At 39.6% G+C, this 24,127-nt stretch overlaps 4 protein-coding genes and 1 long non-coding RNA gene across 15 annotated transcripts; 3 read left to right on the forward strand and 2 right to left on the reverse strand.

Moving 5' to 3' along the window:
• The first annotated feature begins 458 nt into the window (after window positions 1–458).
• On the forward strand, window positions 459–9,703 carry LOC135582593 (uncharacterized protein At1g51745-like). Of its 8 annotated transcripts, none has more exons than XM_065145967.1 (8): window positions 459–613; window positions 711–1,509; window positions 1,624–1,769; window positions 2,024–2,076; window positions 2,227–2,529; window positions 4,016–4,220; window positions 6,331–7,370; window positions 8,392–9,703. In XM_065145967.1, exons 6-8 carry the CDS (start codon window positions 4,030–4,032, stop codon window positions 9,558–9,560), a joined length of 2,400 nt encoding a protein of 799 aa, XP_065002039.1. In that variant the 5' UTR covers window positions 459–613; window positions 711–1,509; window positions 1,624–1,769; window positions 2,024–2,076; window positions 2,227–2,529; window positions 4,016–4,029; the 3' UTR covers window positions 9,561–9,703. The 8 variants fall into 8 exon arrangements, with proteins under 8 accessions (XP_065002039.1, XP_065002037.1, XP_065002036.1 ...); XM_065145965.1 differs by having other exon boundaries at window positions 711–873; window positions 1,029–1,134; window positions 1,273–1,509; window positions 1,624–2,529; XM_065145964.1 differs by having other exon boundaries at window positions 1,624–2,320; window positions 2,429–2,529.
• An 881-nt stretch (window positions 9,704–10,584) lies between these two features.
• On the forward strand, window positions 10,585–14,578 carry LOC135634684 (vesicle transport v-SNARE 13-like). Of its 3 annotated transcripts, none has more exons than XM_065145187.1 (7): window positions 10,598–10,749; window positions 11,125–11,275; window positions 11,347–11,405; window positions 11,488–11,676; window positions 12,566–12,736; window positions 13,426–13,516; window positions 13,633–13,818. In XM_065145187.1, exons 2-6 carry the CDS (start codon window positions 11,182–11,184, stop codon window positions 13,483–13,485), a joined length of 573 nt encoding a protein of 190 aa, XP_065001259.1. In that variant the 5' UTR covers window positions 10,598–10,749; window positions 11,125–11,181; the 3' UTR covers window positions 13,486–13,516; window positions 13,633–13,818. The 3 variants fall into 3 exon arrangements, with proteins under 3 accessions (XP_065001258.1, XP_065001259.1, XP_065001257.1); XM_065145185.1 differs by having other exon boundaries at window positions 13,426–13,481; XM_065145186.1 differs by lacking the exons at window positions 13,426–13,516; window positions 13,633–13,818 and adding an exon at window positions 14,210–14,578 and having other exon boundaries at window positions 10,585–10,749.
• Window positions 14,579–15,148: 570 nt separating this feature from the next.
• Window positions 15,149–16,117, reverse strand: LOC135637266 (small ribosomal subunit protein eS30z/eS30y/eS30x-like). Its single transcript, XM_065149882.1, has 3 exons — window positions 16,025–16,117; window positions 15,572–15,709; window positions 15,149–15,441 (listed from the first exon to the last, which is right to left on the reverse strand). The coding sequence occupies exons 1-3, from the start codon at window positions 16,026–16,028 to the stop codon at window positions 15,395–15,397; spliced, it is 189 nt and encodes a 62-aa protein (XP_065005954.1). The 5' UTR covers window positions 16,029–16,117; the 3' UTR covers window positions 15,149–15,394.
• Window positions 16,118–17,382: 1,265 nt separating this feature from the next.
• LOC135637267 (uncharacterized) lies at window positions 17,383–22,775 on the forward strand. The gene is made up of 4 exons (XR_010496203.1): window positions 17,383–17,409; window positions 19,654–21,703; window positions 21,775–22,057; window positions 22,224–22,775. It is a non-coding gene; the product is annotated as an uncharacterized LOC135637267 (long non-coding RNA).
• On the reverse strand, window positions 20,018–22,342 carry LOC103980956 (transcription factor bHLH87-like). Of its 2 annotated transcripts, XM_009397502.3 has the most exons (3): window positions 22,202–22,342; window positions 20,827–22,077; window positions 20,018–20,374 (listed from the first exon to the last, which is right to left on the reverse strand). In XM_009397502.3, exon 2 carries the CDS (start codon window positions 22,054–22,056, stop codon window positions 20,854–20,856), a length of 1,203 nt encoding a protein of 400 aa, XP_009395777.2. In that variant the 5' UTR covers window positions 22,057–22,077; window positions 22,202–22,342; the 3' UTR covers window positions 20,018–20,374; window positions 20,827–20,853. The 2 variants fall into 2 exon arrangements, with proteins under 2 accessions (XP_009395777.2, XP_009395776.2); XM_009397501.3 differs by having other exon boundaries at window positions 20,018–22,083; window positions 22,202–22,341.
• Window positions 22,776–24,127: the final 1,352 nt, after the last annotated feature.

Consider the following 24,127-nt stretch of genomic DNA (forward strand, 5'->3'; position numbering starts at 1 on the left):
TCTCTTCCCCGTTACGTTATTCGCCTACCCGTCTTTGTCACCTGCCGACGTTGTTGTTATGACGTTATTATTACTGAACTAAATCTTTCTTTGCAAGAAATTATTGAAATATTATTATTGAACTCAATAATTTCAATAATTTAAATATTATAATTATTGAACTAAATCGATGACGAAGGATCCGAAGCGAAAGATGGGTCCCACACGGCCTCGTTATGAGTTGCGTCCGGGTAACGGATAACAAGGTAGGAGAAGTATTTTCTGCCACGTCGACTCTCCCGACTTCACCGCTGTCGGCTCCACCTCAAACCTTGCGATTTTGTGATGGCGCGCAAAGTACCCGCCCCACGTACCAGAAATTGACCCGGTGGAGGTACTCGGTGGGTCCAGAGGGTTCCGCCAATCACGACGCGGGGAATCATTTGCTATGCAATATTTCAGTTGGTTGTCGACAGGGAGTCATCACCTATGCAACGGAACCAACCCGCGCTTCCGCCGCCGTTCTCCTCTCTCTGCCTTCTCCCTCACTACGCCCCGCTTCTTCTCCGACTACTGGCTGGCAACCCTGACCTACCATCACATTGTTCCACTGCTGCATTCCGCGATTCTTGGGGTAATCCTACTTTTTCTTGGTCCGTCAAGGTGCGTCCTCCTTTCCCGTCTTCTCCGTTTCGGTTCGATTGATATCTTGCGTTGGGCATGTTCTTCAGGGATCCGTTGCTTTAGGGTTTCTAATCCGTCAGATTTATGGCGCATGGACCGGTCACAGTGACGAAGAATGATTGATCGTTGCTGATTTGTAGTCTTAATTGTTGCCGTGTATCAATGCGCGAGTCTGTTCGGCAGATAACGATTGGAGCAGCATGTGATCTGGTTACCTTTCATGACATTTTTTAGGGTGTTTTTGATGACGTTGAGAGTATTTTGCTCCATCTCACAATTTGTTCTTCTGATTACCAGATGGTTTGAAGGACTACATCTGTTATTGGATCTAATCTTCCTTCTAACTGTTGCTACTTTTATGGTAGGAACCCAATTGCCACGCCCTGAAAGCATGGAAACAGTGAATTATTCAATTGCTCCGACCAAACTCCGACATTTAAAGAGTCAGAACAGTAGTGTTTCTCTCGATTTGTAAGTGTTGCTTTTCCAATTTCTTTGTTGCTTTTTGATATTGGAAGAGTTGGAATACTGGTTTTAGATCTCTAATCATTTCACTTCTGGACCAATCTATAAGATAAAACAGAGAGCTAACAGTCAATTCAGTTGCAGGTCAAGGAACAGGGCAATTACTTCCGTCTGCTGTGTGACATTCACCTCCAATTCCTCGGACAATGGACTTCAAGAAACCAATAGCTTGCTTTCTGATATTGCATCTGATGTTAGCAAGAGGCATTTGATTAAATCTATGGTATGGCGGTCAAGAAGCAAAGCCTATCCGGGAGAACAAATTGTTATTCATCCATGCACAATGTTCAACCATCCCTATTTAATTTACTTGCTGCTCCGGTAAGTAGCTTCATCAACTTTCGGAATAGAAGCAATATGCATACACATTTGTCTTGTTCCACCTCTATTCAGTCAATTGGTTCTAATAGTAACTAGTCTATTTGTAACTGTCAGATAGATTTTCCTCTTGAAGAATTTGAGGAAGGAAGAATTTTAAACACGAGCATTGGAACTTGCCCTTGAAGACAATGATCCACATGCCATTGTATATGTGAGTATGAGTTACTGGCACCCTTTCCAGATGGGGTGCTCTTCATCAGGTTTGTAATTGTGATTGGCATGCTAGTAATCAACAAGTTGCTTAGCCCATAATATAACATGTATCCAAGCTATAATTGTCTGCGGTATATCTTGACAATTTGTAATTTCTGTATCTGATACCACTGGCTCTTCAATCATGAAACTATATGTCACATCAGACTTATTGTCAAACCAGACTTCTTTCTTGTTATTTGTCATTTGTTGACAGAATTCATGCATTCTGCACAGCCTCAGTTATGCAATTTTGTTACAGGCATAAACAAACTATAAAGTTGTGCAATTCACTGCACCAGAAATATCAACAAGGTTATTCTGACCTCAATTTGCATATATATAATTTATTTGGCGAAACTTGGATGTGATTTGGAGTGCTTCTTTTAGTTTGTGAACTTTTAGCGCTCCTTTTGTTTTGACTAGATATATAAATGATTTCATTTTGAGTAATTATGATTACAGATAAAACAGCAAGCTCGTTATGTTTCCCACATTATCATCAATTCTCTATATCTACTAGCAGTTCTAGCATCCATGTTCTCCAGAGGATCATTGGGTAGATAACAATTTCTTTTTCATTTCTGTTGACAATTATGAATTGTCTTCCAAAGTAAATGTGTTGGTTTGTCTTTTTTTTTTAAACTTGACAATATTCACATTTCAGGAAAGATGATTAGTCTGTAAAACTGCCAATTTCTATCAGTGAAACCATGTTACGAACATGAAGCTAATGATGAGCTACAAAGTTTCTCTAAGCCTGAGGAGGTAATCCATATTAACTTTGTAAATGTGTAAATGTTAAGCAGTCTTTCTTCCACTTTGTTGATTATGCAATGTGATTTGACGGTTTATCGTGTAGCATCATCACATGTATCATGTCTGTAACATTTTCCCATCTGATTTGTTTATCGTTCATACTTATGTGTTTTTATACTGAGTTGCATAAATAATGGAGTGAAGTAGAGTCATGAAACTTGCTTGTCAGACCAGCTGACTCATTTTGTGTGGAAGGGTGATGGTGTGGTGGTGGTCATGGTTTTAGGTCAATCTTCCTTCTTTTCATTTTCTTCTTTCCCCCTCCTTGGCAAAGATTAATCCACAAAACATGCTTTCCCTAAGCCCTTTGCATGATAAAGGAAAATATAAGATATTATGGATTATTGAAGGTCAAGCACACTTCTTATATCTCCTTGAATTTTGAGTGATGTTAATGGTAAAGAGCTGTAACTTGTGGAGGATCTCATACTTGATAGTCTTTCCTCTTGAAAGCAGATTTTATATATGTGTTGGCTTCTAGTTTCAAAGGATGAAGGTTGTGTTAAATAACTAATACAAAATTATATTAGATCTCATGGGAATCGATTTCAAATGTATTGTTGTTGTTGTTGCAGAAAAGTTGAAGGTAGAGTTAGGTTGGACTAAAAAGAGTGGAACTGTTCCAGAGCATATATAAGGAGAGTTCCTTATGGCCAGTTGTTACTGCCATTCTCACTTGTAGAAGCCTCATAAGAAATACCAAGTGACGTTTGGCCCACTTGTGTCTACGAGTTCACCAAACGCTGCGCCGGATACCTCCTTCCATGCCCTCCCTTGTCTTTCCGTCTCCCTCTCCCTCTCCCTCTCCCTCTCCTCTCCACTCCTCTGTCGTCTCTGCGCTTCGCCGTCCCCTCTCAACCCTCCCCCATTTGAGGTAACGCCGCCATCGCCAACCATCTCTTTGAAGAAGACAACTGAAAACTATAACGAAGAAGAACAACAAAAAAGATCAAGCCGCTTTCTTCACTAGTGACTAATCCAGTCGAGGTTGGGGAGAAGCAGATGGAAATCTCGTAGAAAATGAGATTTTTATCCTATCTCGGTTCTTTTCTTCCTTGGACCGTTTAAGCTTCGTGGCCTCTCGTCTGCGTTTGCGGTCCTTTTGGTCTCTGTTTTTTCGTCAGCAGGGAAGGACCTATCTTCCGTAAGGTTTTTTTGTCGTTTTTTTTGTCTTCTCGTCCATCTTCTCAATCCATTACCCAATAATTTGTTTTTTATTTATTTATTTGATCTTTTGTACTCTTTTTTACTTGTGTTTTCTTGAGATTTTGTAGTGCTCTTTTTTACTTGGCAGTCATTTTTTCTTGTTTTTTCTCCGAACTAATAAGATCTGCTCTTGGAAATTTCTCCGTTCTAAAGCAGAAGGGGGCGTTCCTTTTTCTCCTCTTTTCTATGTATTTTGATTTGGTTAGCTTAAATGGTTTTGTTCTTGTAGGTTTTGGTTTTGCTATGGGCAGCCAGCAAGATGCGAGCTTAAGCAGTATCAATGTGTCGGCTGGGGGCCTGGTGTGGGTCCGCCGCCGAAATGGATCATGGTGGCCTGGACGGACTGTGGGGCTGCATGAACTGCCTGTGAAATGCTTGCTTCCTCCGAGATCGGGAACTCCCATCAAGCTTCTTGGAAGAGAAGATGGGAGCATGTGAGCTTTCTCATCTGTTAAACCTATTCTTCTTTCCGTCTTTGTTAAGTTGCTTGAAATGTTCTTCTTTTCTTCAATAGGGGACTGTTCTCAATTAAGTACAGAAGTAGAGAGATTTTTCTATGTTCACATTCAAAGTATATAGATATATGTTTTCACATTTAGAATAAGTTATAATACACAAGACTTGAACACCTGTCAGGTGATTATGGAAAAGAGAATCATTTATATTTATCGAGGCCTTAAGAGCAAAGTTTATAAAATAGTTCACCTGCTGCCACTACTGCAGTCTTGACCTGGTTATCTACTCAGTCTTCTGGGGAACCCTCTTGATTTTTTATTGTGCCTTGTATCAAATCCATCTTGCATGATATTGATAATTACGAAGCTAATGATGATGATGATGATCCACCCTTGCTTTTATCTATTTATGATACAATTATCGCCTTCGTATGTTGACTTGTGTGGTTATATAATCTGAATGAAAGTGTTTAAATGCAGAATTCCTATAAAGTCTGTCATAAATGCTAAATTTTTAGTTCATCATTTATCATCGTGAGGCCAATTGTCGAGACTAAAAACCTAATTTTAATAACTTGAATTTCTTAAAGATGTAAAGGCGTCCAATTTGCATGCTGATTAATGTCCTTTGTATCAATTATGGAGGAGGGGAGGGGGGGACGCTGGGAGTATCTTCGTAACTAAAAATCATTTGCACAAAATGAAAACATAATGATAATCTTTGATTGTAATTTAGATGTCCTATTCTGAAATATTGCAGGAGTATGTTCAAAAGTGTTTCAGAGTCATTCTCAGATTCGCTGTTGGTTGAAATTTGAGAACGAAGTGGTTATGGAGTTATTAATGTGGTCATTTTAGGTTTTCGATGTTATATTTGTGTACAGAGATAACAGCAGTCTTTTCTACAGGCTTGTTGCTGTTGCTGTTATATCTTTGAACGAAAAGGTCATATGGAAACTATGATCAATTGGAATATTGGCATTACCAATGGACAAAGTTTGTGATTGCTATGATAGAATATCTGATGTTTAAATATGAAAGACCAAATTTTACTAGTTCTTGATTCCCAAGTTTACAGTGATTTTCATTATTTCAGGAGTTTAACTATTTTAAACTTTTGAAATCAGTATTTTCACTCGATCTGTGAAGAAAACTTAAAGGAGAGATATCATAAATATAAGCATCCAATGCATCATAGTTTTCTGGACCCTTGTGAAGGAAGTCATTCCATCCAGCTTAATGATAGGAACCATAAAAGAACAAATCCCAGATCAGTTCTTTGATCAACATACAATTTTCTGTGGAGCCCATCTAAGAAATTGTGAATAAGCTTAAGGGTTTATGGATGTAGAAGTAGCTTAATCCTTAACTTCTTTTTATTGCCTGATTAATGCTCCCAAATTACAAAAAAATGCAACTGAACCTTCTATTCTCTTGGTGGTTTGGATCAAGTCAGCTGTTCAATGACAGAAAATTTGGGTTAAGGTGTTTAATATGGATGGTTGAAGAGTTGGGATATCATTTGAAAGCTTAAAACAGAGACTAAAGTGACAAAGAAGTGAAAAGGTTTGGGAAAAATGAGATATAAAAAGGAAAAGTGAAAAAGAAAAAAATTATATTAATTGGGTTAAGGCATTTATTAAGTTGACCTATAAGAGAGATGACAAAATGGAGGAATATGTTGCAAAAGAATCTGCATATGACTCAATAAAGTGACATCTAATTGCTAAGTGTTAATGTAAGGCATTCCATCAAACAAGGATTTAAATCTCAGTCAGATATCGCCTTTGATAGCTGATTGGACCGACATGGTACCAGTGTAGCAGGTGGTTTACCAATTCATATCTTCCAGTTTTATCAGAAGAAATAATAAAAAAATAAATCCATATGGTCTAATACTGGTCCTTGGTGAGGCCAGTGGTACATACTGACTGGTGTTTAATTCCTTGCATTCTTTGGTTTTTTCTTTATTATTTAATTAACATTGGCATATCCCATGCGAAAAATTATTCTGCGACTAGTCTATGTGATGCTTATATTATCTTGCTACTAGCATAAACTTTGTTTTGCTAATAATTTACTTATTCAGGGACTGGTATAATCTTGAGAAATCAACACGTGTTAAAGCATTTCGCTGTGGGGAGTTTGACGAATGCATCCAGAAGGCCATGGCTTCTGCAGTTCATTCAAGTAAATTCTCAACCAGTACAGGGAAGTACGTCCACAGAGAAGATGCCATTCTTCATGCCTTGGAGATTGAGAAGTCTTACTTTCCTTCCAGAAAGCAGAATGGCTCAGGAATGAACAACTTCTACAGAGCAACAGGTTGTAATTTTACCAAAAAATCAAAAAAGATGCATAGACTTGACAAGCAACGAGGTTTGATGGCCAGAAAATTCGATACTTTTGAAGATAATTCACCCCAAGAGATACCTCAATCTTTGGTGTCATATGAACAGCTGGATAAGTTGATTGCTGCTGATGCTCAACTGATGGAGAAAGAACATTGGAGAACTCCAAATGATTCAGAAGGTGAAGGAATAAACCATGTGAGAGATCTTCAGGACATAGGATTGGGGATTATATCAACTAGAAAGCCTCATGTGCATGTTGAAACAGAATTATTTACTGACTTAGCCCTTCCTGACAGTGCTTCGCTCAGCGAATCAAACATAAATAACAGGTTTTTTAGTTCTGGTCCAATAATAAGCTGTAAAAGTTCTGGTTCATGCCTGAAACGGAAGCGATCGAGTGCCAAAGCTCATGAGGATGTGAGAAGAGACTGTCACCATGCTCTGACTAAAGTTTGCAAAGGTAGTAGGATTATAATTCCGTCATATTGTTACTGGGATGGTACTTTCGGAGGATTCTGGCCTCTTAAAGAAGCTACTGAGAAAACATCAAAGGAACTGCTATCTATTCCAAGTTGGACAAATATTACATGTGGTTCAGGAACATCGGGTGAAACATTGTTGGGTGCATCTGAGAGCACTTGTAAATTTGATGGCACAGACTTCAATTCTCAAATCAAGGACTGTGAACTTGCAAGCATGTTGGAGTTCATCGACAATGAATGCTCTGATGGCCTGGTCGATATTCCCCTTGTAATGGGTGACCATATTGGTGAAGGTAAGCTTTCAGTTTCTTTCTTATTTTATATTAATAATTGACAGCCTGGCTAATTGCTTTTGCTGCAGAATGTGAATAACAATGAATTACTTAAAGGTTGAGATTGCAAAAAATCCTATTTGCGGTTGATACCTCTATTTTGTTTTGCCAATAACCCAATTGTGGTTCACCGATAGGGATGCTAGTTGGTCATATGTAACAAGTCTGGTGTTGTTAATTGATCCTTTTTTTTTATGGATTTGTTTTAAATGGAGATGTTAAGTCTCTTATTGAAACAAGGCTAGATCACTACATTAACGAACAAGGTTGACTGTAATTTAAATATACCAAGTACTAACAACCTAAGTAAATTTCCTTTATATAAACTTGATTGAGGTCCACATCTCTGAGAATCAGATATCCTTCTATTTTGAGATTTTTGGTTCAAATGGTATCTGCAACATTGATGAGATTTATGATTAACAACCCTGATAGTTCTGGTTAGTGTAGCTTTATCTTAAGGATACATTGGTCATATTTTGTTTAAGAACTTAGTCATATATAAATTCAATGTGTTTGGTTTCACTGATCTTTTAATATCACCTTCTGGTTCTCCATTTTATTTTTTTTATCACACGGTTTTTGTTTTATAAATTTCTTGTTGTTTTAAGATGGATCTTCAGTGCAAAACAGGGACAGCCATCTCCATGAGACCACTGTAACTTAAGTTTCCTATGAGTGAACATTCATCTGGTGCTAAGAATTATATGCGCTACTTAGTGCCTCCAAGGGCTTTGATATTTGTAATGTTGTTGGGTTAAAGATTTAATCACATAATGTAGTCTTTTGCTTTTTTTCCCCCATCTACTTTTGTCTTTTCATTTGTCTTGTATTTCTATGTTCTCTTTTTCTACTCATCTGTACTTGTTTCATATACTAGATGATATAAGTCTGAGAAAAACAGGGTTGATATTGCATGATCTTATGTTTCTTGTTGCTGGTGGAAAATGGATTAACTGTTTATGATTTGATGCGGTTCCAGATTTTCAGAAGGCTTCTGAATATTGTCCGATCAGAGATCTTCTGCCACGTGTAGATGAGAAGCATTATAATGGTTGCTGCGAGGATGATCTTGTATCACATTTTGCTGAAGGGCTTAGAGAGAGTAGCTTTACTGATTCTCGACATCAGCTTAATAGTGTCAATAAGAAGGCAGAAAAGAGGAGTGTGGAACCACATTTAATCAGTAAAAAGAACCTGAATTATATGAGGTTCAGTAGAATTACAAATTCTGAAAGCCACATCAATGGGGCCAATCAATCTGAGAATTCCTTGGATCAAATGGAGAAGAAAATTTTTTTTGCAGGCTTGGCCAGAAAAATTGGCAGCAATCATTCGGATGAATTCTTGACTCTCGATAGTTGTCATTGTCATTTAGTAAAGGATGAATCAGTTTCAGAGGCATATGATGTTTCCCAATCTCAGAGTTCTGATCTTCCTTGCTCTTCTAGTGAATGGGAACATTGCCAGTCCGAAGCTTTAAAGCATTGTGTAATAAATTGCTCTACCTCACTTCTACCCTCAAGAGACCATGAGAGATCATCCAGGCGCCAGATTCCTATCTCCACTCTGATGACTCGACAATTGTTTCCTCGTGACCGAGTCTCTACTCTGACTTGCTCCAAGTACCAGGTTGTGAAGCAAATAAGAAGTACAGGTCTCTGTTCTTCACTATATGATGTTGAATTGACTGTAGAAACAAAAACTGGCAGACCTCATGTGCCTCTGAATTCTCTCACGAGTAAATTGAATGGTAAAGCAATTGTTGGCCATCCTGCTCCCGTTGAGGTCATGGAAGACGGCTCCAGTGATACTCTGATAACTAAGAACGACTGTTGGCCAGCTACAAGCAACATTAATCGGTCACTGAAGAATGGAGTAGTAATTATTGGGAGAGCAACTCCTAGGAAGAAAGCAGCACAGACCTATCATGGCGTTCAATGGGGGAACTATGATCAACTCAATGTTCCTTCTCTTTTGGAAAGAAAACATTCAAATAGCAGAACATCAAGGTTGTCTCCCAGAAAGATCCGGAGGCTTTCATCCATCAGAAAGCCAGAGGTTGAAACGATTGTGAGACCTGCTGTTGCATGTGTTCCACTCGGACTTGTCTTTAGTAGGATTACGGAAGCATTTCCTTCATCACTATAGCTAACTCCAGTCATTGTAACAATTACTTCCCTTAAAGCGTGCCCAGAGAAATCTGTTCTTCTACCTACATATCACTTCCTAGTTGGACACTGTAAATTTTTGCCACCGGTTTGATGCATAGTGTTGCACATATCTTTCGATTTGATCGTAGTTCATTTGTGATTCGGTTGAAGCAATAGGCATTCAAGATGAAGCTATAATGCTCAGATTTTGATGTAGTGTTGTCAGCCAATGAAAAATCTCATCTTGTTCTGTCCAGTGAAATGGTTGCTCTAACCTTTTCGATGTTCTTCTTCATCAGTATTTCACATGACCTTATACCATCTTACAAAATCATTCTTCACAACCTAAACATGTCGATGAATTGTTTAGATCAATCATATAATAAAATTTCTTCTAAATTTTTAGTTCGATCCTACGATAGAAGCCTATCTCATAAGCCTTTTGAGTGAATGTATCGAGGAGCTCAAAGTCTAATCTCAATGAGATTTAACAGGAAGATTCACTAAAAACAAAAGAAGAACAACCCTCTGCACTTGGAAGAACACCTCTTCTTCTACTATTCCAGAAGAATAGAGAGAGAGAGAGTAATCTACGAACTCTGATCAAAGAATGCTGGCAGCTTCCATGTACTCTGATCAAAGAATGCTGGCAGCTTCCATGTTTAGCGGGTAGAGTTAGTCGTCCGTTTTCTAGCGCCGTTAATCTCCTCCTATTCTTTATTTTGGTGATAAAAAATTAAAGGATTGATTTCCTATTATAATGATCGTAAATTATTGGCAACGTATATGAGTACAATCAAGTCCGATAATTTTTGGATCGAAGGTTGATCTTTAGATCTTGATTTTTCTTATTGACAGTGATGTGAACGAACGTATGACGTTCAGTTTTGCTTCGTGAAACACAAAAAAATCTCCACCACTTCTTTCGCGGTTTGAGTTAACCTAACTGCGGTTAGTTGTGATGTAAGCTAAGGATTGTCCGACAGGACGGCGCCTCAGGTGATGGACGGTCGGATTCGTGCTTTCTGGAATTTTCTATCCTATTTCCTCCCCCTTTCGATATAAATTAACGAACCAATAAAAAGCCGCCTTCGTTGATTTCGTCCGATCGCCCTGTCTCCTCTCCCTCCCCCCTCGCTCTCGTTCTCGAATCGATTTACTTGGCGACCGCGTCGTGTGGTCTAATCGTAAGATCCGATCCTTAAAACTCTTAATGGATGTTTTGGTTTTTGTTATGATTGATCTCTCTCGCTCTCTCTCTTCTTCTGCCTTAGTTCGATCCGGAATGATCAGTTTCTAGAGAGTTTTTTGTTCGATCTACGAGGAGAGGTTTCGATTTCGATTCGTCGGTTCTTTTTCTTGTTTAGTGGGTATCGATTTCTTGCGATTTCCTGTGTAAATTTCCAGATGCCTTTTAGTAAGATGTACGATTAGGTTTTTGGCTTCAGATCGGTTGTCTCGTTGACCTTCGAAGTTCCAAGGAGAAACTGATCTTTCTTTACTCGACCGCCTTGTTTTCGCCGATCGTCGTTCTCTAAGCTTGATTAATTACATCTTTATAGGATCAATATTTCAATTGTGATTTTGGGCATCGAATCAAAAAATAAGGAAAATTCAGAATGAGCGAAGTTTTTGAAGGCTACGAGCGGCAGTATTGTGAGATCTCGGCGGCTCTCTCGCGGAAGTGCACATCGGCTGCTCTTCTCGATGGAGGTAATAAGATTTAGGCGCTTGTCTTGTAATTGAGATGTAGCGTTTGGATAATATCATGTGTTGTTTCGCAGAGCAAAAGAAGCAGAAGGTTTCGGAAATTAAATCTGGAGTGGATGATGCAGAATCTTTGGTAATGTTTTGGACTGACAAATTTACTGGATTCCTCGGTCAGATAAAGTTGTTCTAAAAGCTCTTCATGCATTGTTTTGTAGATCCGAAAAATGGATCTTGAGGCAAGAAGTTTGCAGCCCAGTGTGAAAGCTGGATTGCTTGCAAAGTTGAGGGAGTACAAGTCAGACTTGAATAATTTGAAAAGTGAGCTAAAAAAGATTACTACTGTCAATCCTAACCAAGCGGCGAGGGAGGATCTGCTCGAATCAGGAATGGCCGACACACTGATGGTAAAAGATCTTATACTTTTTCTCAGTTTTACTGTGTTTAAGAGCTATGCTACATCTTGGTACAGTTCCATAAATTATATCTCCTCTATCTGAATAGCAGGTAACTAACTACAAAGAGACTTAGTTCATACAAGAAAGCTTATATTATTTGTTGCAGTACGGTTTCAGAGAAGATTTTGTTTCTGGGCAACTAGTTGTTGCAGTGGCACAACAACAATAAAAACAACAAAGCCGTAGGTCTCAATTATTTGGGATCCACTACATGGATCATTAAGATTTGTTGCAGTGTAAAACTGATAAATTAAACTTATTGAATTGACCTTTTTTTTTTCATGGTGAACAATATTCCACTTAGGTCATCTTGCAATGAAAGGGATACCAAGACATATGATGCTTGATATGCCTCTTCCATTGATAAGTGCTGCTACTATGTTACCCATTCTGATCTTGTATCCCATTTATAGTTTTGCTGAGTGATATCACATTTCAAAGTACAGTGTCTTGTATAGGTGATATGACCAGATAAAATGCTAAAATAAGTTTAAAAAAAACTCATTATATTGGATGTATATATGTCGGTTCCTAGTTCACTAAATTGAATATTCCATTATGAAGTTGTTTTTCTCCCCTATGACGTCTTTCACCTGTATAGAAGGCTGCAAAACCTCCGATCTAATGTTGTTCACCTTTTGCTGCCCTTGTATCAGCCAATTAACACCAAAGGAATATCAGATCTGATCTGATTTTTCTGTGCTTCTGGGCCAATGAATAAAGTTTAAAAGTACTTTTTGTTGCTTTATGATATTCAACATAGTTGTTTATTAATTGGCTGGTCAGTGACTAGTGCTTTCTAATAGGATTCATGTTTCATTGGGTTCATATGTTACAGGCCTCCGCTGATCAAAGAGGAAGGTTGATGATGTCAACAGAGAGATTGAATCAATCTACTGAAAGGGTAAAGGAAAGTAGAAGAACAATTTTGGAGACAGAAGAACTTGGCGTGTCAATTCTTCAAGACCTGCATCAACAACGTCAATCTCTCTTGCATGCTCATAATACAGTATGTTCCCATTCCGATCATTTAATATTCTCTTTGTGATAGATATATCTGTAAAATTCTGCACTACTTGATGTCTCTCTTTTTTCTCTCTCTCTTTTTCTTTATTGTTCAAAAATGTGGATGGAAACATCTTGGATCATGCCAGTCGTGGCTTATAATTTAGAAAATACAAAAAATTTTGGAGTCTTTTTATTTTCATTAAGGACCAGTAGTCATAGAGTTCTGAGTGAGTTGCAGAGAATAAAAGGCACTATGGATAAGCTGATGCGGTCTGGTGAATCATAAGTCAGATTTTAATTAACTTTAGAGCAGTAGTTCTCTTGGTCCCTTTTGGAAATTTGTAGTAGCCATGTTAATCATAGTGCTTTGCTGCTGGATATAATTTGGGGTTTTTGTAATTCTGCTCAAAAAGAACCATCTATAACATATCGATAGCTAATGCTTCTGATTATGTGGGGACAACTGCTTAGCATTCTATTACATACAATGAACACTAGTATTTGTTTATGAGTATAATCACAAGATATCCTTAGTTAGCTTGTCACTCTAATATAGTCATTGATATAAAAAACCCGTAAACTTTATCTCCCCTCTCCCACCTCCTTTAGCTCGGGCTTCTTTCCCTTGAATACTTTTTTCCTATTAGCTATACATCTGAAATCGCAATGTCAATCCAAGCTATCTTCCAGATGGTGGTCCTGAGGAGTAAAATTTGTGCATGGGAAAGTTTGACTCAAGTGACCAGGTGAATATAGTTACCTGCTCATATTCGATAAGAGAGTGAGTTCCTAAACTGTTCTTGGCTGCCATGTCATCTATTACTTAGCAAATGCTAAGCACTAAATTAATTAGAGACTATATGCCACTGTGTTTGCAATTAAAGCTTTGCTTCTCAGGTATCTTGCACCAGTTGGAACCTGCTCTGCTATCTTGCTCTTTGAAGAGCAAGTCCTTGTTGGGATAATCCAATGGCCCTCTTTCTCACATACTTTGTGATCAACTCTCGTTGAATTATATGCCTTCTCTCCTAATACGATGAACTTGACTCCTCTTTTCCTTACTAATGCATCTAACTAAAATGAGCTTACTGGGACATATGTTGAGACCACATAAGACTATCTTTTCTTTTGCACCATGCCCAACCACCAGAAACGAATTCCATGGTATGGTTTCACTGCTGAGGTACTTCAATATGTTTTTCTGATTTGACGGGACAATGCATCCCAAATATGTAACAATTTTTTTGAAAAGATTTGCTATATGCAGTATGTTTCCTCATTGAGAATCCATCATCATTAACTTAACATTACGATGCATGATTGCATTATCTTTCCATGCCTAGGTCAACAGACAGAATGTGCAATATATTTGCTTGTAGCTGTAAGAAATCTTTAAGCTTTCAGTCTGAATTTTGTTTTTATTTGGGCCTCAATGTTATATGCACTAAGTTTTTGAGGATGACTTGAATTGCAGCTGCATGGAGTGGACGACCACATCAGTAAGAGTAGAAAAATCCTGACAGCCATGTCGAAGAGAATGGACAGGAACAAGTGGATCATCGGTGGCATCATTGTAGCGCTGGTTTTGGCAATTGTGTTGATCCTATATTTCAAGCTCAGGCATTGAGTAGTATTGAACGGATCAAACTTTGTACATCTCCTGCCTCGTGTGAATCAGTTCTTCCAATCATTTCCTACTTTGATGTTCCGTTTGGATCCAGATTTATCATTTGTTTGATATGAAAAACGTGTGTTTTCTTTACGCAGACATATAAAACACATGTATAAATGTTTGTCAAACCAAAACTTGTTTAAATATAAACTGTGTTGATTCGCTTTTCAAGTTTTCTGGTAATATTACTACAGCTACTTCAAGTTTTAAGAAAAGGTATTACTAGCTTATATGCCATGTGGTTGTTGCAATTGTTAAGTGTAAAATACTTGAAAAGTGGCATTAACGTGTATATCGATATTTAAAAATTCAAAATCTTTTTTTTTTTTTATGTTCATCTAAACTATTTTTCTTCCATCTTTTTTTCGTCCAATGTCTCATTTGTTGAAAGAGAATAAAAAACTAAATTACTAAAAGAGTCTTTTACGAAATTTCTCCGTTATCACTAAACATATGGATCCACAACAAATGATTTCAAAGAGGAACAAGGATTCAGGTTTTGTCATATATGAGAAATAACGAGGGGCAAAAAAAAAATGTTCCTCGCATGTTATCGTTCTCTAATTGGAACAGTCACCATTACGAGCAGGGTTTAGGGTTACTCCTCGTAGACTACCTATGCAACTAAATCTAAGAGATTCTTACATTCGTCAAATAGTTTTGGAAATCTACAGATAGTTTTGCTCAACAAGAATACTGGATGGACGCCAAGGAAGGTTCAAACCCTTCGGCACTGAGAAAGAAGTCGGAATAGCTTACTCGGAGAAAAGAGGCTCAATGCATGAATCATGTTTGACAAATTCCATTAACAAGCCATGAATTAACGACTAAACTGACGAACTATATACTATGGATTCGACTTCATAATTGGATAATCCCAAAAACAATTGCAAAGTCCTTAAATCCAACTATAACTATAGCATTCAGAAAGGAAAAAGAAGTCGTAAGAGATGGAAGTAAGAACTATATTACAAGAGAGCTCGCTGTTTACTTGTCGGACGAGTTGGGCCCCTTCTTCTTCCCGAATCCCACGACTGAACGCAAGCAAATAAATTTATGAAGGGGGGAAGAAGGAATCGGAATCATTAACAGCAATGATTCAGTTATAGAACACGAGAGAAAGGGAGCGAAAGCTTTGAACAAGAGAAGGATAGAAAGAAGTACCTGCAGTGACGAAACGGCGGTTGTACTGTATGCGCTTGAAGGCCCTTCCCCTGGGATCCTTCGGTTTGTCCTTCTTCTCCATCTTGGGTGTCTGGCCTCGCACCTTCCCAGCGCGAGCCAACGATCCGTGCACCTTACCTATGCAAGAACACACACACCCGCACACAATAATCTAACGATCAGGAACGAGGTAAACCCTAGAATTCGATCGAAAGACAAACGATGAAGAAGTAAAAAAAAGATTAGATTGGAACAGACTAAACCCTAGAATCCGATCGGAATCAGCAAGGAAAACGGGTGTGGAAGTCAAACAATGGTAACGAAGAAAGAAGATTGGATCGGATCGGATTCAACCCTAGAATCCGATCGGCAGCAGTAAGGTGAACGTGTGTGGAAGACAAACGATGAACAAGAAGAAAGAACATAAGATTAGAACATATCAGATCAACTTACCCATCGAACTAGATCTCGAAGAGCCTGCGGCGGTTGGTGGCGGACGGAAGTAGGGCGGGAATACGAGTCCTCTACGATGGGGTTACTCCTCCGGAGGTAGAGTTCTCCGTTCAAGGGAGGAGGCTGCAAATATATATAGCCGCGGACGGGGCGCGGGAGTACACGATCGGCACGTGCCTTGCAAGTGCATTCATATGCCGGGAGGAAACGTAGAGCGACGGGCCAACGACCTCGCTCACGTGACTAATAACAGGCCAATTATGGGCCCGTTTGGATTTCAATTTTGGGCCATTTGGAATTCAACCTATTCCTCTCTTTGATGAATTGTTATAACTTCAAGAGTATTCATCATGTAGGTTTCTATAATAAATCGATCATCATTTAATTTCGCATTGAATGTGATAAAAGAATTGAAATTATTTATAAGGGTAGGATTTATGTACTAATTTGATTAGAAATATTTTAGAACGATGAATCATGCTTAAAAAATTATTTATTTATTTATCCCATCAAAAATAGTTTTTATGCCTTCTTTTCTTCTCTTAGCCTATCTTATTCTCTTCTTTCCTTCTCTTTGTGTGTGAAATCATCCAATTAAATTTAAATTTAGAATGTATTTAACTAACTTTTGATTTATAATAATTTTAAATTTTAAATCATGTGAAATCATCCAATTAAATTTAAATTTAGAATGTATTTAAGTAACTTTTTTTATTTAGAATAATTATTATTATTTAGATGAATTCTTGGAAAAACCCTCTTGTGTCTTTTTTACCCAATACCTAACACTGCTGACATGTCAATTGATCCACTAACCATTTAAAAATACTGTAACATAATATTTTTATATAAATTTTATAAAAATATTATTATTTTTAAGTATTTATAGGAGAAGCATTTTTCCGAATCACAAAAGTATTGATATATTATAAATTTTTTTAAAAAATTATTATATCCATATAATGAAATATTTTTTAAACTAAATGCACTGTAAAAGTCGATCAAACTTTCTCTGTAATTAATTAAAACATGAGAAAAACTTCATTGAATTATTCAACCTTGATCGTTATGCAGATCGATTGTTCGATGAATACTCATATTCGACTATATTGGACTATCAACACATATAGATATGAACTAAGTTAGGTTATTTTAAATATCATCCGGATTCACCATATCAAATATATAAAATTTTAAATATACATATATATATATATATATATATATATATATATTATCTTCCTATCTTTATTTTCATTGGTGCACTAATAACAGGCCAATAATGGGCCCGTTTGGGTATCAATTTTGGGGCAATCGTGGGCCGACTATATAAAAAAACGACAACGGCCGAGGCGGAAGGAATAGAGGGAGCCGAGCACCTCAAGGTGTGTTTCCCTCCTCGTTCCGTTCTCATCTCTCTCAAACTCTTCTTCTGTTCTTCGATGATGTATTCTGCTGTTAATTCTTCTAACCTCGGAGCATTCATCATGTTGTTGTCGCTAACTAGTTGATCGGCTGCGTCTTAGGTTTCTTCCGACTAAGATGATTCGAGTTCATGCTCTCGCTTGCCGATGCATTCTTAGATTTCTGTCTTACCTCTCGATCTTCCCTTATAATTCGCCTCAGGCCAATCGATTTCTTTCTCTGGCGTTCTCTTTCTTGGATAGCTTAATAGCATCTGGAATTCGTGGCGATGAACATATAGATCTGACTGAATGAGGACACATTCCCTTGTGTTATTTCCTTCTTGATAAGATCGATATCTGCGTGAGTCCGACAAACCGACTAATATACTAGGAATTTCGTAATTGTCGATGGGGGCTTTGAGTTTTAGCATACACATGTTTGTGTTCTGCAATCGAATGCCCTTTCCAAGGATCAAGGAATGAGAATTAGCCTCCCGTGATCATGTAGCTTACAAACATTGCCTTCTTGATAAGATCTCACTCATCTATGTTTCTTATGCTTTTATGGTTGTGAGAAAACCACGTTACTTACATTCTATTCCACCAGCGGATCACCAAAGAGGGATCGTTTTGATGCTCTTTTTATGTCTGTTGTATGAACCACTCTGGGACGTGTATAAGATAGAGCTGCTTTGCTGCAAGTTTGGATCTATGTTTCCTTTCTACCACTGTGGTCATTGAAGCTACAATTGTTGTAGTTGATGGCTCATATCGTAGAAGCAGTGAAATAGGACTTGATCATAATCCTAAAATGTTCATTGACGGCGATGGGGAAGGAGGGGTCCAAGAGGAGGGTGGAATAGAGGAGGATTGGAGTAAAAGTGGGGACGAGAAGGGATGGAGAATGGCACTCAGGCCCTTGTCGGCCAGGGTCACTTTGTGTGCATGGAACAACATGGCTTGTTGCTGGGTCTGATCTATGGGCCTCATAAACTTTGCCATATAAACATGTCTTCCTTTTCATTAAAAAACATGAGTAATTAATGTGAAGTAAGATTATTACATAGTTTCTTTTCCTATGGGTTCCATATGGTAGGGAAATATTCATCTCAATCAGGGCTCAACATGTGGTAGCCTAATCAAACCAAGGTGGCATAGACATTGGCCCAATATTAAGTTTCGAAGAAATATTTCATCCATATTGTAGAGTAATCGATGCGAGTCATTGATTTACTTGAAACTCTCACTTTCTATTCCGTGACTAACTTAAGCGTAAGAATGATCATGTTGGGAATTCGATGTGTCCTCGGTCTTTGTTTAGGTCGGCATCCGAGACTATCTTGGCTCTACCTAAGTTTTTGTACATGTAGACTCGAACCAGTTCTGGCTGATTCAGACATTACCAACATTCTCCCAAATGACAGTACTCTTGCATAGCACTTCATCATTACCAAGATCTATCTAGTGATTAGGTCTTCAATTGGATCACCAGTTGCTGAGAAACGGCAGCTACTGATTGTAAATGGTGATTATGATTTATGATGCCTTCATCTCATCATCTGAAGCCTGATTGAGGATCATGCCTTCAACTTGTTATTATCATATCATGCCCACTTGAAATTACTATTAACAGTTCACATAACCTCCCATTTTTGTTCTAATTCCTTCAGCCAGTGGAATCCTAAGTCTAGTAGTTATTTTCAACAATATATATGTTCAGTTCGCTCTGTTCTGGAAAGGGCCCCAACACACTTAGGTTCTTGCAAATGCATGTTCTAGGGAACATCAATGTAGCAGCCAATATCAATTTCTTTGTTAAAAATGCAGGATATTAGTCAACAGAGCATCAAATGTAGTACTAAAGTTTTCACCTCTATCGATCATAGCTTGCAATATTCGAATTGGTCTTCTATGGTGGTTCTCTTGTTTTCCAAATAGTAGTTCATCAAGTGTTGGTTAATAATACAAGAAACAGTTTGCATGACAATCTGCCTATCCATTTTTGCATTGCCATGCTTTAATTAATGACATACACTCCTTAAATATTTAGTTGTTTTGACCATCACTAGATCTACGACTGCGAAATAATTATTTTTCTCTGTTAAAATTTTTTTCTCTAAAATAATGTGAGGCTGTGAATCATCTATTTTGATTTGTATCCTTTCTGTTTGGTAGAATCACTTGGGTTCCTTCTCAGTTCTTATATAATTATCTGGTCTACAGATATCAGAGTAGAGATGGTAGCGAATGCTGAACCAGTAGCTCAATAAAGGAAGAACTATAGCAGCTAAAACTTGAAATCACATATTGGTAGGAGAGACATCTGCCCTATCACACAAGCCAACTGGGTTGGGTACCCCATAGTCTAAGTTGCCCTCTCTTCAACTCTTTGACCAATTGTGTCACCAATCTTCGAACCCAACTCCAGTGTCTACAACTTGATCTCCTACTCCCCAAATCGAGTAATAAAAGGATCCTTTTTGAAACAGAACTACTATCTTTCAATCCCTTGGGTGAAGTCAGACCACTTTGGTTTCGATGTACCAGACCTTCTTTCTCCTTCGAGCATAGAAAAACGAAGGGGCAATTGACATGCAACAAGACAAATTAGCTTAAGAGTGCCGCCCATTACAAGTTGCCAATTCAAGTGGCCAATTACACTTCAATTTTATCCAATGCTTCACCTTCACATTCTTTGTTCTCCATGAGACCTGAACAGTGGAAGAGGAGGAGATAAGAAAGACGTTGGTTGAGGCAGGCAGGGGTTATTGTAGAAAGGCTTGCTCTTTTTCTGATCACCATGTGCTTGCCATACTTGGTGGCCTTCTCAAGGGCACGCTTGCCTTGAATTGATGGGGGACAATCCTCTCTGCCACATGCCCGGACCCAAGAGAATGTCTCAGCTTTTGGGCCGCATGCCCGAAGAGACGCAGCTTTTACTAATCTGTAGAAAGGAATGAGATTATGAGGGAAGCTAAAGATGGAGTTGAGCAGCCCAGGGAAGAGAGAAGTTGTGACCACATCAAAGGTAGGGCTCCTAATCATAGATGTCATGATTCCTCACTCCTTTATGCATTGGAAGGGTTGGATTAAAGGCTGCGGCTGCCATGCTTCATAGACAACCAGAAAGGAAGTACTCGCGACTGTATGATGGTTTTGTTTAGGGTTTTGCATGAGACTGACAACTCGCAGAAATGATTCTTCGAACTAATGGGTGTTGGACCAAGATTGCTTTAGTTGAATTAAGGTTAAAAGGGAGGAAGACCAGCTTTAGAATTAGGATTCTTTGCAAGGGAAAAGTATGTCTGCTAAAGAGAAAGGGATGAATCCATGAGCCCGAGACTCTAAGCTAATGATGAAGGCAATAATATGATGTGTGGGTCTCGAGGAGCTTACTTAATCTGTCTGACCTTTTGCCTGTGTTTAGGGTTCTCGGTGGAGGAGAATTGTCTGCGTGGAAGAAGCTTGGTTCAATGGCAGTGGGAAGGGTGGTGCTGTGGTGCTACTGTTAACCGGAAGGAACCTGTTACCCAGGGTTTCCAGATCTCTGACTTGTGACTTGAGGAACTTGAGGTAGTTGACAGCCTCATCGAGCATAGACGCAGTGTCCATTCTGCTGCCCCCTGGGACCAGCCTTTGCAGTATTCTCAGCCTCTCACTTATCCTTTCCCTCCTATGCCTTGCAGCCACAGTCTGTGGGTCACTCGATATCTTCACGTTCTTCCTCTGTGGCTTCTCCGCTGCCTCCTCCACCCCCAGACTCACCGGCCGCAGAGCTGCAGCCCTATAGATCATCTCCTTCGCCTGCGCGATCGCCTCGGTGTCGGGCTCGTATCCGCCTTCCCGAACAAAATCGATACTCGAACTCCCCGAGTGCTTCTCTGATCTCGGCTTCTTCGATTGGGCTCCCCTTGAGAAGCTAATTTGATAGCCTCCCTCCCCTGTTGAGCAACTCGATTGGAGGAGGCTACAAATCGGGTGGTTGCTTTCCCCTACTCTCTTCACCTCATCTAACTTTCTCTTGGCGTTTCTCCTTCCCTTCAGAGATTCGAGTTGCCGAACCGAGGAAGCCTGTGAAGCCACATCGTCCAGGTTTGGCCCGCCGTTCTCGGACTCCCCCGAAGAAATGTTACCGCTGCAACTCAAACCATGCACCACATTCGTGCGTCGAGAAAACGCAGCCGCGGTGCCATCTTGCGCATCGACGGTGTTGCTGATGACTTGTAGCTCTTCAGATGTCCCGAATGATGGAGGAGCAGCAGCATCGCCCAAGGTAGTACCCAGTGCTGGTGTCATGAGAACAGAGTCAGCTGCTGACATTATCGCTTCTTGGTACTGCAACAGATCCAGATTCAAACTGTTGTTGATGGAGTCCGAGGCGGGAGTTAAGATTTCCATCGACTCACTGATTCCATCAACATCTGAACTGGTTTGGCGTGCAAGAATCCGCTGAAGCTCGAGACTTGAGCTGAGGATGAGAGCTTCGTTGAGGTCCGACTCCTCGTTAAAGCTGTTGTGGCCTTCGCTAGAGGTTGTGAAATCATCGTAGTGATTGCTCCATATACTTGGCGACATGGAAACCTCGGTTCTGATGGCCGCTGGATTCTCCCAACCAAATCTATCCATGGTGAGTTAGCTGTTCCGGATCTGTATCTTCCACAGTCATCAGGATAGCCTTAGTTTGAGTCGTAAGACCAAAGCAAACATTCTATCAAACTTTTGCACCTCGTAAAATAAACACGATGTTTCTACTACTGCATATGAGTTATACCTTTGTGATCTGGTGGATGCAGCAACCTCGATTCCTCGATTGGTCTCAGGAACTCAGAAGAGTGTGCGGGCAAAGACCGAACGATGTCGTCGCCGCTGTCTTCTGCCCACTGTTTCTACGATGTCGTCGTTCATCACTCGTGAAGACATTAACTGCACGGAAGCCAGCTAAAGCAGCTTCTGCTAACGTCACTTGTGGCACAGGCGAACTTGCTGACTATATACAACAAGACAAGGCATTAAAACCCCGTAACCTCCCAATAATGTCCACCAGATCACATGTCGAAGCCGGGCATCCCCGAAGAAGCACCGGGGCAGAGATAAAAAGAAGAAGATGCATATGGCGTACCGCTGTGTTATGTTATCTTCTGGGGTAGGCATGACGAGCTCATCTCCCGCAAAGAAAGCTTATAAGTGAGTAGGGCAGTGAGATGGTCTTTGATAAGAGTTGTCCAGAGGTTCTCTTTCACCTTTGTGTTTTGGGAGTTTGGTGGTAAATTGATGTGATTTGCCTTGTTGATGCTTCTAGTTATGCAATATTACTCGTGCTGTCCCTGTCCCTAATTCTACATCAACGATTCTATCTATCTCCTCCATACCATACAAGGTATTTCTGATCACATATATGTGAACAAAATAGATCCTTTTCTAATAGCTTAAGTTCTTAAAGTTCATGATATTTAAACTGGTTTCACAGCACATCATGAAATCTTTAACAACATATATACACATACATACATATACACTTGATGATCATAATGCACTTCCACCTTTGCTTAAATAGTTAGTCTTGGAAACAATAACAAAGCCAATTTCTTTTGAGTTTACATGTAAAAACCAACTATGTATACATACATGTAAGAAAGAATAAAATCTTCATTTGTCATTTTTTCTCGCAGTGGCTGATGTGCAGCTGATTGATTGAACTACGATCTCAGTTTGATTTCTTGTATGATCTAAAGTTGATTGGATCCAAAAGATTAGAACATCACAAATCAAGAAAGCAGAATCAGAAAAATCTAAAATCGATCGAGTGGATCAAAATATTCAGATCATCCTCACCCATTGAATGAAATCGAGATCGATCGGCCTCGTAGAGCCTCTACCCCCAATTTCATCTACCAAAAACTTGACGTAATCTCGTGAACCGGGAGACCGATGTTTGAACTACAGCACTACAGCAGGCCGCGAGTCACCTCCCAGAGATCAATTCATGGTTGACGTGACGGGCCTCGATTCACCAAATCGTGATGTGATGTCGATCATAAACTGTCTCCCGCTTCGATGTGACCTCGATCGATCATGGCCTCCGGTGAACCGGTTGACTTCATCTTCCGTTTACATTAACTACTGTTACACTCTTAACCGCTGTCATTATGAATTTATGTATGTTGATGAAGAATGAATGATCCAACAGTAGAAACAAAGATGTGCTCCCAAAGTGCATACAATTCCTAAATGTTTTATTATATTCCGAGAATTATTTGTGCTGTGCATACATTTTTTTTACGTCGGGAGAAAAGAACACCATGAAAGAGGTGGTACCACCTGGAAGAGCGTAAGGCCCATTCCGGGCCCGTATCGACGGCACCAGGAAGTCGATCAGGATTCGAGACCACTGGTCCCGCTATCACCATGGTGGGGCCGAGAAAGGCGCTGTGAGTGAGCACCGGTGCCGTGGGCCGCACCGGGGTGGGACCAGCCCGCCACCAGCTCACCCTTTCTTTGCTGCCGGATCCGGCACGGGAACTGCACGTGGGGTTGACGTCTCGCCCGACGACGTGTCCACCTCCTATTGCGCGAGTCGAGGGGCCGGCACGTGGGAGCGTTCGCTCTCTGAGGGACCACCCCAAGACATGGCGAGTTCTTGAGGCCAAGAAGAGAGAGAGAGAGACCAGCTTTGGGCGTTCACGTTCACTCCCTCCCC

This window comes from Musa acuminata, chromosome BXJ3-4 (assembly GCF_036884655.1).
Source record: "Musa acuminata AAA Group cultivar baxijiao chromosome BXJ3-4, Cavendish_Baxijiao_AAA, whole genome shotgun sequence".
Classification (NCBI taxonomy): Eukaryota; Viridiplantae; Streptophyta; class Magnoliopsida; order Zingiberales; family Musaceae; genus Musa; species Musa acuminata.